Genomic DNA, 14,496 nt, shown 5'->3' with positions numbered 1-14,496 from the left:
ACAGGCACCAAAAACTGCAAAGATACTAGTAAAAAAGACAACGCAAATGGAAAAGGACAACGAAAATAATGGAAAGGAAACAACAATAATAGGTACTTGGAATATCACAAGTCTTTATGGTAAAGAATTCGAATTGACAGAGGAAATGAAAACATACGGCATTGACATCCTAGGCCTGAGTGAAACGAAGAAGAAGGGAAGAGGAAATATGAGATGTGGCGATGGTTACAAGCTCTTCTACTCAGGTGTACAAGAAATGGAAGGAGCAAAAGAGGGAGTCGGTTTTATAATCACGGATGATCTGAGTGGGAGAGTTGTAAAATACCAAGCAATAAACTCTAGAATAATTACCGTAAGTATAAAACTAGACGAGTTAGTTAGCATAATACAAATATATGCACCAGTCGAGGGCACAGAAGAACAGAAAATGTCTCAATTCTATAGCGAACTCCAAACAGCTTTAGACGAAGTGAGAGAAGATACTGAGAACATAATTATTATGGGAGACTGGAATGCTAGAGTTGGAAATGACATCAACAAGGGACTTGGAAGCCTTGGGCGGTATGGAGAAAAAGCTGAGAACAGAAATGGGAAGAAGATGATACAATTTTGTGTAAATAACGACTTAAAAATTGGAAATACATTCTGGTATCAAAATATGGAGGACAGATACACTTTTGAAGCACAGGAAAGAAATGCCAAAAGTCTAATAGATTACATCGTGATTCCTGCAGAAATGAATATTATCAAAAATATAAAAACAGAAAAATTTGCAGAACTTAATACTCAACACAAGCTACTCGTAGCCGAAATGACTACAAAGAAAAAGCAATATATAGTCGATAAGTCATACACTAAGATAAATATTAAGAAGCTGAAAACAGAGAAAGAGAAAAGTGACTATAAACAAGAAATATATGAGGAATTGCAAAGAATGGAGCTGGAAAGAGAGCAATTGGATATGGAAGAAAGATGGAAAATACTAAAAGACACACTATATAAAACAGCAGAGAAAATTTGTGGAAAAAAGTCAATAAATAAATATCATAAGAGAACAGAATGGTGGAGTCAAGAACTAAAGAAAATAATAAAGGAAAAGAAGCAAGCCTGGAAAAAATATCAACAATGTAGAAATGAAAATAACAAAGTAGAATACATGGAGAAACGTAATAGAGCAAAGATAGCAGTAAGGAAAGCGAAAAATATGAGCTGGGAAGAATTCGGAAAAGAATTGGAAGCAAATTACAAAACAGATAACAGAAAATTCTGGAACCGTATAAAGGGTCTAAGAGGGAAAAAAGGTAGGGAACAGTATGGAATCAAAGATAAAAATAACCAATTGAAAATAGAGACTACAGAAATAGCAGAAGTATGGAAACAATACTACGAAGATAAATTCAAACACGAAGAAGTAGAAATATATGAAGCAGGAAGAAATAGACCAGAACTGGAGGAGGAAGAGGAACCAGAGAGTATAAGGAAGGAAGAACTGGAAGAAGCTATAAACAATATTAAACTTGGAAAAGCGGCAGGAGAGGACCAACTAGATCCAGAAATGATAAAATGGATGGGTGAAAAAGGAGAGGACTGGCTATTACAGATATGCAAGGAAGCATGGAGTACAGAGAAAATCCCAGATGACTGGAAGAAGAACATAGTTCTACCAATATACAAAAAAGGACAACATAATGAATGCGAGAATTATAGAGCAATATGCTTGTCATCGGTCGCCTTCAAGGTATACACGAGAATTATAGAGAAGCGTCTAAGATCAGTGATAGAGAAAGAATTGGAAGACGAACAGGCTGCATTCAGATCAAACCGTCAAACAAACGATAACGTCTACATCATAAGAAATATAATAGAGAGACAATGCCGTAAAGGGAATGAACTATTTCTCATGTTCGTCGATCTGAAGGCGGCATTTGATACGATAAACAGAGAAATATTGTGGAAAATATTGGAGAGCTATAATATACCAAAAAAGATGATAAAAGTCATAAAATCTATATATATGAAAGTAGAAGGCCAAGTACAAATAAATGGAGAAAGATCAGGCACTTTTAAATGGGATAAGGGAATTAAACAAGGAGATGGACTAAGCCCCCTCTTGTTTATAATAGTCATGGATACTTTAATCAAAAATACCAAAGATCAAACAAGAAACCTTCATTACATAGTAGGATATAAAAACTTAAATGCAATAAAGATCAACTCCCTTCTATACGCTGATGATATAGTTCTAATCACAGACACAGTAGAGAAAATGCAGAAACTAATAGATATTTGGCAAAAAGAGATACATAAATTAAAAATGGAAATGAACCTCAACAAAACAAAACTTATGATAATAAATGAAGATGAGAAAAGAGAAAGGAATACTAATATAATAGTAAGGGAAAAAGTAATAGAACATGTATCTACTTTTGAATATCTGGGAAATATAATAACAGATGATGGGAAAACGGACTTGGCAATAAGTAATAAACTGAAGAAGGCAACTAGCGTGTATTACTCTTTAAATAATACAATTTTTGGAAAGTCAGAAATAAGCAACAAAACTAAACTCAGAGTATATAACAGCATAGTAAATCCGATAATGACATATGGGGCGGAAACATGGATTGTCCAAAAGAAACATGAATCAATGATAAACGCGACGGAGATGAAATACATGAGAAAAATAGCCGGAGTTACGAAGTTTGACAGATTCAGAAATGAAGATATAAGAAGAGAGTTGGAACAAGAACCGATAATTAGGAAGATCGAAAACAAAAAATTAAGCTGGTTTGGACACATACAACGAATGGAGCAAAATAGACTTACAAAGAAGGTACATGAAGCCAAAATGGGAAACAAAAGAAAAAAGGGAAGGCCGAGGAAGACATGGATGGACCAGATCCAAGATATAGGTGAAAGGAGACACATCAGTATGAGGGATATGAAGAACCTGGCCACCAATAGAAGCAATTGGAAGAAGTGGATAGAAGGCGGAACCCGACATCCGACGCCCTGAAGGGCACTAAGGATTATGAGAAAGAAGAAGAAGAAGATAGGTAATTTGCATGTTTATACTTATTTGTTTACGTTTTTTCTAGCCCTTCAACTTTTATGAGTTTTCTTTCCTGATCCTCATATATTTAGGTTTCTTAATATTAGGATTCAGTCCATAACGCTGACTCACTTCTGTAACTTTATTGATTTTGTCTTATAAGCCTTCTAGCTAGACTATCAGCAAACGACGGTATCATCTTAAACGACATAACAAAATTTGCAAGCAAAAACCGTGGTGGTTCCAGTAATAATTACGTTTCTGAATCGCAAAATGTGCAAAAAATCGCATTACAGCCTGTGCAATGGATCCAAAACAAGTTGTCCCCAAATTAAATGTTAAGGAACAAGAGTCTTCGATGTATAGCATTTAATTTTACGTTAATTTTGGTAATTATTACTTAAAAAACATAAGAGAGAGGGTATAAACTATGCATGTAGCGGAAGAATGTGAACCCTCTCTATATTTCTTATTTAGTATAGAACGCTGGTAAATAATAATAAGATTGCTTTAAAGCATATTTTAAGACCCAAAAATTTTGACGATCTCAAGTGCTCCAACAGTTTTATATGTCAAAAATAAATAACCATTTTCAATTTCGTTGCAACGCGAAACTACAGCCGCATCATATTCTAGTCCAATCAGAGAGCGCTGCAAGCGCCTCTACTGGTTTCGAAACTTATTAGTCTCTCATCAGGAGGCACATATGCTGCTCTCTCTGACCCAACTAGGACAAACCCCGACCTGCAGCCACGAATTGCAACGACCGAAATGGCAGGGATGCCCTAGCGGCAACTGCTAGCAAAAGACTAAGTTGTCAACCTAATAGCATACAAAACAACACCAAAAATGTTGCTCCACATCCTACCAGATTGAAAACAAGGGGAACCTTCTCTGGTTAGACCTCCGAGGCTTCTAAAATTTGCAAGCCATAAGGGATGCTGAGACTAAGAAAGATGAGGGAATTTGACAATTTATAAATCACGTCCCCTCTGCTCAGCGCGGTAAAGTTCCAACGAGAATGGTTCCCTTCGTACTCTAATTAGAGTAAACATGTAAATAAAAAATGAATAACCATTTTCAATTTCGTTGCAACACGAAACTACTTAGTCTTTAGTTTTATATGTATATAATAGTTTTAAAAAGATCTTCAGTTTTCCTACTCGTATTATCGCGTTGCACTTGGGTACGTACCTGAAACTATGTTGCGATGAACAGCTCCATTTAATACTAAAAGAATCAGCTGATTTTACGTGTGCAACAAAAGACAAATACAGGAATTGGCCAAGGGCTATAAATACATAATTTGAAAACGTTGCTGACAAATCGTTGGAATTTGGAAATTGCTTCTCTCGCTAACAAAGATATTCAAGAACAAAAATGGCCAAAGCTCGTACCACTTGTAAGTGATATTAAAATATATTGAGAAGAAGGTATTAAAATTGGTGTGAAGTGTCAGTAGACGTTTGAGAGGAATATTGATAATGTTGAAACATAAAAATTAATTAACCAAGCTCTAGCATTAATCATTATTTTTAACAGAAGCCGAATAGGTGATGTTCAGTATTTAAAAATTCAGCAATCTTGTAACAAAAGATAAACGGATTTCAGCGATTTTTAAAATGTTTTAACTGAAAGAGAAAAGGCACTTACGAGAGGACACAAAATTCCAGTGGGTTCTGGTAAAGGTTCTTGAGCTGTTGTTATTTTACTTCCAAAAATGTTGCAAGGTTTCATAGAAACTTTAATAAAACATAGACATAAATACATATCTGACGTCGTCCGACGTTAATAACAATAGCTATATGTTTGCAGTTCCAGGCAGTAAGCTAAAATGGGACAAAGGGGATGTTGTGATCCGTAAATTGACAAGCAAAATGAATTTAACATACCCTGAAGCTATATCAAGCAACAAATTACGCGAAAATATTGCAACAGTAGCACAAATTTTAAGTATGTCCAAAAATTAAACTAAACAATTTGCCAAGTTTATGGGGCATGATGAAAAAATGCATGATGAATGATATGAATTACCTGCTGACATTTATCAAACCGTAAAATTGTCAAAATTTTTAATAGTAATGGAAAGGGATTCTCTTCTCTTAGGATATAAAGTAAAATCGCTTGAAGAACTAGATTTTCACCACGATTTGGAAATGCGGAAGAAACTAAAAAAATCAATCTTTAAAATACAAATATTAATTTTTCAAGTATTTCAGGTATGCAAGAAGTTAAAAAAAGTAAAGCGTTGGTTGCAATAGATAACTTTCTGGCTCAAACAAGTAAAGAATTTAAAACGGACAGTGACGATAAGTACTATCCAAATAAAAAACTACACAAAGCATAAAAAACCCAAGCGAGGGAAGATTCCGAATGCAATTCATATGTGTCTCCACAAAGAAGATATATTAAAAAACAAACTTTTTAAGAGAACACTTTTGCAAATTATATTCAAGATGACGTATATCCATCTAGATAAAGAGGTGAATTTCAATATTATAAAATCAAAAATTCAACATCTTATAAAAGTGAAATAAAATATGTATGGCATATGTAAATTTTTTATATGTTGCTTAAGTAAAAATATAGAAATATTTTTATTTTTTACTTTTTGTTGCTATTTTTATAATTTCTTTTTTATTCTTAGATATAATAAACATCTAACCAAAGCCTCATTTAAAGGGTTTGACGACTTAGATATTAGTTCCTCATTTCGCAAACATCCGCTTATCTTTTAAACAAAACATAATGAAATTATTTTTGTAGAAGAAAAAAATTAACTAGGTACCTAAAAACCTAGTTTTGAGTTTTTCTTAAAATTTTTTGAGATTAGGATCAAAAGACCACTACACAAATTGTAGATTTTTTTATCGCCCACAGCTTTTGCGTTGAATTTTTTCAAACGATAAAATGTTTAGCCAGAAATTTCAGAAAACCATTTTCGCCCTTAAAACCACCCCACTTTCACCACCTTATGGATTATTTTCGTACACTTTGCTGTAAGAATACGTTTTGTTGTAACATTTTTACAACTGGTTTTTAATTAAAATTTTTAAATAAACCGTTGACACTTTTTTCTGTGAGATAGGTAATAAGGTTTACTGCAAATAATAAATTATATCGTTAAGAGCCTTTATAATTTTACTGTATAAGAGCAATAATTCACACAAAATAATTTGGCTTAGCTTAATTTACTGCAAAATACTAGCTTTGAAATATCTACTAATAAAAAAATTTTACACGCATAATCCAAACAAACCATGTTCATATCTTAAGCTTATTTAAAATATCAAAAATAACCATCTTTTATTTTTAGTGTAAACAACAATAGAAGATGTAAACCAATTCCCACTATTTCTTTACCTATATCCGTAATAAATACCTACCTCTCGCTGAGCACCAAAGTTCGACCCATTCAATCCTTTATTCATTTTCCAATATTTGGCAACGCCGTCTGAGGCAACAACTTACCGGCTTTCATTCTTAGTCATATATAGTTATGAGGCGACAGCGCATTGTATTTCACCGTAAATTTATATATAAAAAAAACATTTAAAATCGTTTCCCCTCTTTAGAGATTCTTAATTAGAAAGTTCCCCTCATTGTATATATGCATATATTTTTTGAAAAAAAAGAACTACAAATGGGTGAGGCGAGGTAGTCATAGTTTTCACCGCGAGGCGACAGCGTACCTTTTATCAATATATATATATATATATATATATATATATATATATATATATATATATAAATAAATAAGCAAAATCATTGGCTAATACTTGTAAAGTGAATGTGAATTTAGTTAGAAATATATAAAATGATGAAGGGTCATCATTCCATACATTTCTGTGCAACTATATACACCGGTGTTTCGGCCTATTTGGGCTTCGTCAGTATAGTGTAGCAAGTTAAAAAAGTTGTTTGTTAACTTGTAAAAGGATTACTACAGGAGCAAGGTTACCATTTTTGGTCAGATTGTTAGAAGCGTTAGAAGACCCGCAGTATATATATATATATATATATATATATATATATATATATATATATATATATATATATATATATATATATATATATATATATATATATATATATATATATATATATATATATATATAGCGTGTCTAATTGAGTTGGAAACATATGGGAAATTTTTTATTATTAATTTTACGAAAAAAAGTTATTCTTTATAAAAAGTTCTGCATGCCCCTAAACCTAAGATTCAATCATCAGATATCAAATTTTCTGAATATTATACGAGGTATGTCAAAAAATATGAATTTCGGTCAAGGGTAAAGTACCTTTATTTCCCTCAATATCGAAAATTCTTATGATAAAAAGTTGTTTGGAATTAAAAACTAAGATCAAATATGCAATTACATGCTTCTTATTAAAAAAAAAAAATTTTCTCAAATTTAAGGATACCCAACATTGTTTTTAATTATTACAAATATGATAACTCGTTTATTATTCATTTTACGAAAAAAAGTTATTCTTCGTAAAAAGCTTTGCATGGTCTAAAATCTAAGACACAACCATGATATATCAACTTTTATTAATTTTATACGAGGTGTGTCAAAAAATATGAAATTCGCTCAATATTATAGCACCTTTATATTTCACAGTATTTCAATTAGAAGGATGTAATTGCATATTGACACATAGTTTTTAGTTCTAAACAACTTTTTTAATAACTGTTTTCAATATTGTGAAAAATAAAGGTACTTTACTCTTGAGTGAAATTCATATTTTTTGACATAACTCGTATAAAATTAATAAAATGTGATATCTGTTGGTTGCATCTTCGGCCTTATGACCTACAGAGCTTTTTATAAAGAATACCTTTTTTTCGTAAAAGTAATAATAAAAGAGTTATCGTATGTGTAATGAATCAAAACGAAGTTAGTATCAATAAATTTGAGAAAAATTTGGAAAATATTTTTTTCCAATTAGAAGCATGTAATTGCATATTTGAGCTTAGTTTTTATTTCCAAACAACTTTTCAGAATAAGCATTTTCGATATTGGGAGAAATAAAGATACTTTACTCTTGAACGAAGTTCATATTTTTTGACATACCTCGTATTATATTCAGAAAATTTGATATCTGATGATTGAATCTTAGGTTTTGGGGCATGCAGAACTTTTTATAAAGAATAACTTTTTTTCGTAAAATTAATAATAAAAAAGTTTCCCATATGTTTCCAACTCAAGTAGACAGGCTGTATATATATATATATATATATATATATATATATATATATATATATATATATATATATATATATATATATATATATATGCACGTTAAAATCGAGAATTATCCGTGAAGCCATCGATATTGAAAAACGCCCTGACAGCCTAAACACACGCGATGACGCTAAAAGGCTGCCGGCAACATGGCGACCGCAGCTTCAGTGACTCCCCGCGCCAATCGATCCCACTCAGGCCTCTCCCGCGCATGCAGTTCCCGCGCGTACTAAGAGTACAAAAGGAACTACACAGGCGAAGACAGGTCGTCACTCGACACTGAGGAGTAGGTAGATTGAGACCTCAGTGCCGCTTGACCGAGAACAAGACACTACTGGTACGTCACGAGTGAGGGAAGTAGGTAGATTGAGACCCCGAACTCGAAAGGAACCATACCCCTCTTGATAATGGCTCCAAAAAGGGTGCCGAAACGTCGAGTTTTACATTCTCAGCGCGGTTCGTTCCGAGAACTTAGTAATTTTTATATACCTGACCGCGGAAATCTATATATTAATAATTATATAATTGTACTGACTTTATCTGTTTACATTGAACTCTATTATGTAAAAAATCTTACCTATAAGGCCTTTCGCCAGAGTGTGTGCGCATATGAGTTGTAACTGAAGAACTTTGAGAAAATCTACGGTCACAAACTGGACACCGGAATGGCTTTTCGCCGCTGTGCGTGCGCACATGCGCGGTTAAATTTGCCGCTTGCGAAAAGGATTTGTTGCAGTCTATACATCTATAAGGCTTTTCTCCGCTGTGTGTCCTTTGGTGGGTTTTGAGTGTACTAGGTCGTGCATAACTTTTGCCTGTAAAAAACCTATATTTATAAAATTTATAAATTTTTAATCAATTTATTATTGTCAGGCAAAAATACTATCAATGTACAAATGACAAAAAGTGCGATTTTCCAAAAATTGGCGATTTCTAGTCAGCTGTAGATCTTCGAATATACTAGAAGAATATCAACTTACAAATGCTAGTTTGAATGGTATTTAAAAACCCTTTCGTTTACCGGTATCCATTTTTTCTCGTTTAGTTAAATTTTAAAAATACTCTGGGCTAATTAGCAAAATACAAGGAAAAGTTATTTACCAGCAATTTTATTAGTGAAATCGAATCTTATGATTCTATATATTAATAATATAGGTATGCAAAGTCCGCATATGGTGTGCTACTTTTTTTTATAAACATAATGGCGCCCGAAAATTGTGTGTTTTTTTTTCAATTTCTGCTCTATAACTCCAAAGGTTTTAACTTTACAGCAAACACACTTAAATAAAAATTCACCGTAATTAACTTCTGCATAGAAACAGGTTTCTCCCGATTTACTTCGACGAAAATGTTCCTCGGAAAATGCGGGTTTTTCCAACAAAATCTTTAATTTTCAACTAAAATTTTAGGTAAGTAATTAAATAACTTGGTGATATATAAGCTCTTTTGTTATAGATTATATTTGCAGAAGCCGTTGGAAATTGAATGAACAGTTTAGCAACAATTAAATTGTTAATTAAAAATTTACGGTCGCTATAATAAACACATTAATTATGATTTTTGTACAAAAAGACTTTATACCTATTTAATTTACTTTACAGAATTGAAATTGGACTGTTTAAGCGGCCTCAGGAATATTTTAAAATTATAAAAAAAATTTTGGCTTTAAAAACAAATAGAATATCTCGGGAAATATTAAATTAAATTAAATTATAAAAACGGTATTGGAAAGAATGCGACAGGACGCTTCTTTTAAAAGAAAAAACGTTTAATTGCGATGAGGGCTTCATGATATACAACCAGTCAAAGTTAACCGGCATGTATAATAAAGTTATTTATTTATTTAAAAAAAATTATTTGTTTAAACAAAGATTGTTTAAATAATTATATAGCTTTCAAATGCGAATATTTGCATTTTAAACGTTAAAAGGTACACTTGTCATGTGATAAGTTTGTCTAAAAAAATCTACAACTGGAAAAATATAAATTATGTAGTTTTATTGCCTTATAAATAAATTAATTTATTGTAACAAAACACAAACAACTTTGACATTTTTAATAATGCATTAATTAGATGGCTCTACTTGAGTTACTTGGGAACAAAAAAAATGAAGAAGATTGCTCCATGGGAAGCCGAGAAAATGCATTTTTTTAACGTATACCGATTTTGAACTTTGAGATTCCATTTTATCCAACCTGATTTTTGATTGAAATTTTGGTATTTTTGGTATTTTTCACTCGTAATACTGACAGTTTTTATTATTATAATATATGTTATGAGTCTTTTAAAGATATGAAAATTTGTGTGGAGAAAGAGGACTGAAATAAAAAGGTGATGGTTCGAAAATTACCATCATATTGTTTATATCTTCGCCGTTCATGCCAGTCAACTTTGACCAGTTGTATCTCAGGAACCACTCATCGCAATTAAACGTTTTTTCTTTTCGAAGAAGCGTCCTGCCGCGTTCTTTCCAGTACCGTTTTCACAATTTAATTTAATTTAATATTTCCCGAGATATTATATTTGTTTATAGCCAAAAATTGTTTATAATTTTAAAATATTCCTGAGGCTGCTTAAATAGTCCAATTTCAATTTTGTAAAGTGCGTTACATAGATATAGACTCTTTTTATACAAAAATCATAGTTATTCTTATTGCATCATAATAATTGTGGTTATTATATCGACTGTAAATTTCTAATTAACAATTTAATTGTTGCTGAACTGTTCATTCCATTTCCATCAGCTTCTGTAAATATAGTCTGTACCAAAAGAGCTTTTCTATTACTAAGCTATTTAATTATTGATAAATAACCACTCACCTAAAATTTTAGTTAAAATATAAAGATGTTGTTGGAATAACCCGAATTTTCCGAGAGAAAAGTTTTCGTCAAAGTTAATTAGGAAAAACATGTCTATGCATAATTTAGTTACGGTGAATTTTTTTTTGGTGTTTTTGGTGTAAAGTTACAATCTTTGGAGTTATAGAGCAAGAATTGAAAAAAAACACGATTTTCTTGCGCCATTTTGTTTATAAAAAAAAGCATCACACTATCTGCGGACTTTACATACCTATATTATTAATATATAGGATCATAACATTCGATTCCAACAATAAAATTGCTGGTAAATAACTTTTCCCAAAAATGGCCTATTCTCCGATAATCTGCCCAGACTATAATTACATACTTGAAAATCATAAAATTTTGTAACATTTTTGACGTGTAAAAATAAAAATTTAACACCATAACAAGAAAAATGAGACATTGTGTGATAAAATCTGTTCACCGGGCTCAGAGATATAACTCTTCAAATATAGCATAAAAAGGCTAAAGATAGATAGAGGGCTAAAAAATATATAAAGGCTACTTTTGTTACGTACAATAATATACTAAAATGTGATAAAAATCCGCCGACCACCTCCCTAAAAAAATTTGTCGAAAAATAAAAATATTGCTCATATGTATATGTAAATAGATTGATTATATTTACATATATTGATTTCGGGCATCACATTAAGTTGTTAGATAAAAAGAAATTAAACTAGTGGAGGTGGAAGATTTAGCGATAAAAACCTATAAAGTGATGAGCGAGCTAATAACCACAAAAATAACGCAAACGATGGAAAACATAAAACAAACATAAAGAAAGAAAACGAGATAAAACTGGTGGAGGTGGAAATTATCGTTATAAATGTATAAATAATTAACATAACATTACATAGTTTCCCACCTAAGACGTCTGTGACAGGATAGATAGATTAGATAGATATATTTAGAGAGGTGGCTTTCTGGCCTAATCCACTGCGACCTTTTCAGATCTATTATGGTCCTCTAGTCTTAGATAACATTCTCTAGCCAGACCCTCTTTAAAAAGTCTAATAGCTTCAAGACTGAACCTCCCATGTAGCTATTTGCCGTTAGATTTTGTTCTCCTAATGCAAAGAACGGCACATTTGCCAGACTGTCACAATGACATAAAATGTGCTCTGCTGTTTCTTCTTCCAGGTGACAGAATCTGCACAGGTCATCATCTGCCAATCCCATCAGCTTTAAGTGCCTATTCAGCTTACAGTGCCCTGTTAGCAGACTTACTATGGCTTTGACTGTTTTCCTGTCTTTGCTTATTAGGTCTGCCGTAAATTTTTGCGAATGTTCTGTAATGAACTGTTTCGCCTGTCTTTGACCTGGTGAATTCCTCCACCATTTCAAAGATTTGTGAGCTACCCACTTTCTTGTAGACGGCTACAAGAAAGTTACTTATAACTGCCTTTGCAACGCAACAGAAGGGTTCCGGTCCAACGAATGGCATTGATGAGTAGACTTAGGCAAATATGCCTGTAAAAAAGTAAGAAATATGCGCATAAATATGCAGTATTTTACCCAAAAATATGCATGTTCATCTAGAAAATATGCATGTAATAAAAACAATATTTACAATATTTTTGTATTCACAAAAATATATTCAATATCTTCACATGTTGTATTAACTAACATGGCGAAACATGGAGAAAAATGGTCAGTAGTATTAGAGAGACTGCTATTGAAATACTTGGGAATACGTCAGGAAAAAAGTTTGAGGATAAAGAGACTTGGTGGTGGTCAAACGCAGTACAAGGAAAAATAAAAGAGAAGAGAAAATTATATAAAAAGTGGCAAGAAACCAGATCCGACACAGATCTTCAAAACTATATGGTGGCGAAAAAGGAAGCGAAAGTAGCAGTAGCAAAAGCCAAAGCAGAAGCGTATTCAAACCTATACGATTAACTTGATCCCAGGGAAGGCGAAACGAAGATATATAAAATAGTCAAACAGAGAGCAAAGAAAGCAAAATATTTTAATCAGATTAGATTTATCCGAGATGAAAATAATAAAATATTAGTTCACGAAAGGGATGTCAAAAAGAGATGGAGAAAGTACTTTGACAGCTTATCAGTGGCGGCTGGTCTGTAAGTGAAGGGTAAGGTCATATCTGGTGGTTCAAGATTTTTTTGGAAAAACAAGACCTACAAATCCCATTTTAAATAATTTCTTATTCCATCATCTGTATTGGTTTCTTATAACTTACTTTGCAATATGTTGTTTAAATTTAAGCGGATCTTTATTTGACAAGTAAATATGAAATAAGTAAAAGGAACAAGTCTTCATTACTAATTGTCGAATAAATCAGATAAATAGTATGATATAATATGTAATTATAACAGCCAGAATATCAACAAACTACTTAAACTCAAAACCTAAAATAAATAAAAACTTACATTTTTATGCGGATATAAAAAGTAAATCGATTCTTCTTCAATTTAATTTCATTTGGCGTTGGAGTTCATTTATACTAACCACTACCGCCATTTTATAAAAATCTATAATAAAATAATATTAATCTCACGAAAGCACTTAACTTAACTTTGTAAATTCCGAACTAATCTTACTCCCTGCGTAGATAGTCACGTCTCAAGCGTAGATAAGATAGAAACTGAGAGATTTTAGTCTCAACAACGAAAACGGTCGACGGTCAATGACCACGATTTTTTACCAACTTGCATATAAGTGCGTATTTTCGTGAACGTTCGGATTCGCAGTGCTGTATTCTCACAGTGAGGTCAAATAAATTTCTTGACCATCGTGAATGTTCGTATTTAGCTGTTTAAGAGTAATATTGCGGTAGTTTCAGTCAAAGATAAATTTGGCTTTTCGGTACCGTCAAACAGCTCGTATTTCCTGTTTATATATCAGTAATATTTTGGCGGAATCTTTGTCGCTATATTTTACAACAACAAAATGACTGAAAAGTCAATACAATAAAAGCAAAATTTAACTTTGAACGATACTATTGTATTCCGAACATTTTTAATACAGAAAATTTTCTTTTTTTAAGGAAATAATTACATTATAATCGTTTGATTGTACAATTATTACAGGGAGGTCATTGACCAATTTGACCTAAAGGGATAACCGCCACTGCAGCTTATTAAATGAAGAATTTGACAGACAGTCTGTAGAGTCAATGGAGACAGTAGCAGCAATGGTCACCAAAATAACAAACGAGGAAGTGGCTCAAGCGCTTAAAAAAATAAAGAAAGGAAAAGCGGTAGGACCAGATGATATTCCTGGGGAGTATAGAGAGCATTGGGAGAGACAGGAACAAGGTGGCTAGCAAGCCTATTTAATAGAATTATGGAAGTTGGACAAATGCCAGA

At 32.2% G+C, this 14,496-nt stretch overlaps 1 protein-coding gene across 1 annotated transcript in view; it reads right to left on the bottom strand.

Moving 5' to 3' along the window:
• LOC114346228 (protein glass-like) overlaps positions 1–14,496 on the bottom strand; it is an 898,758-nt gene that overhangs the window by 83,929 nt on the left and 800,333 nt on the right. Inside the window, exon 6 of the mRNA XM_050651564.1 lies at positions 8,879–9,116. Within this exon, the coding sequence (XP_050507521.1) occupies positions 8,879–9,116 (238 nt within the window). The remainder of the gene's footprint in view (positions 1–8,878; positions 9,117–14,496) is intronic.

This window comes from Diabrotica virgifera, chromosome 5 (genome assembly GCF_917563875.1).
Source record: "Diabrotica virgifera virgifera chromosome 5, PGI_DIABVI_V3a".
Lineage (NCBI taxonomy): Eukaryota > Metazoa > Arthropoda > Insecta > Coleoptera > Chrysomelidae > Diabrotica > Diabrotica virgifera.
Note: the sequence above shows the minus strand (reverse complement) of the source record. Positions and strands in the feature narration are given on the sequence as shown.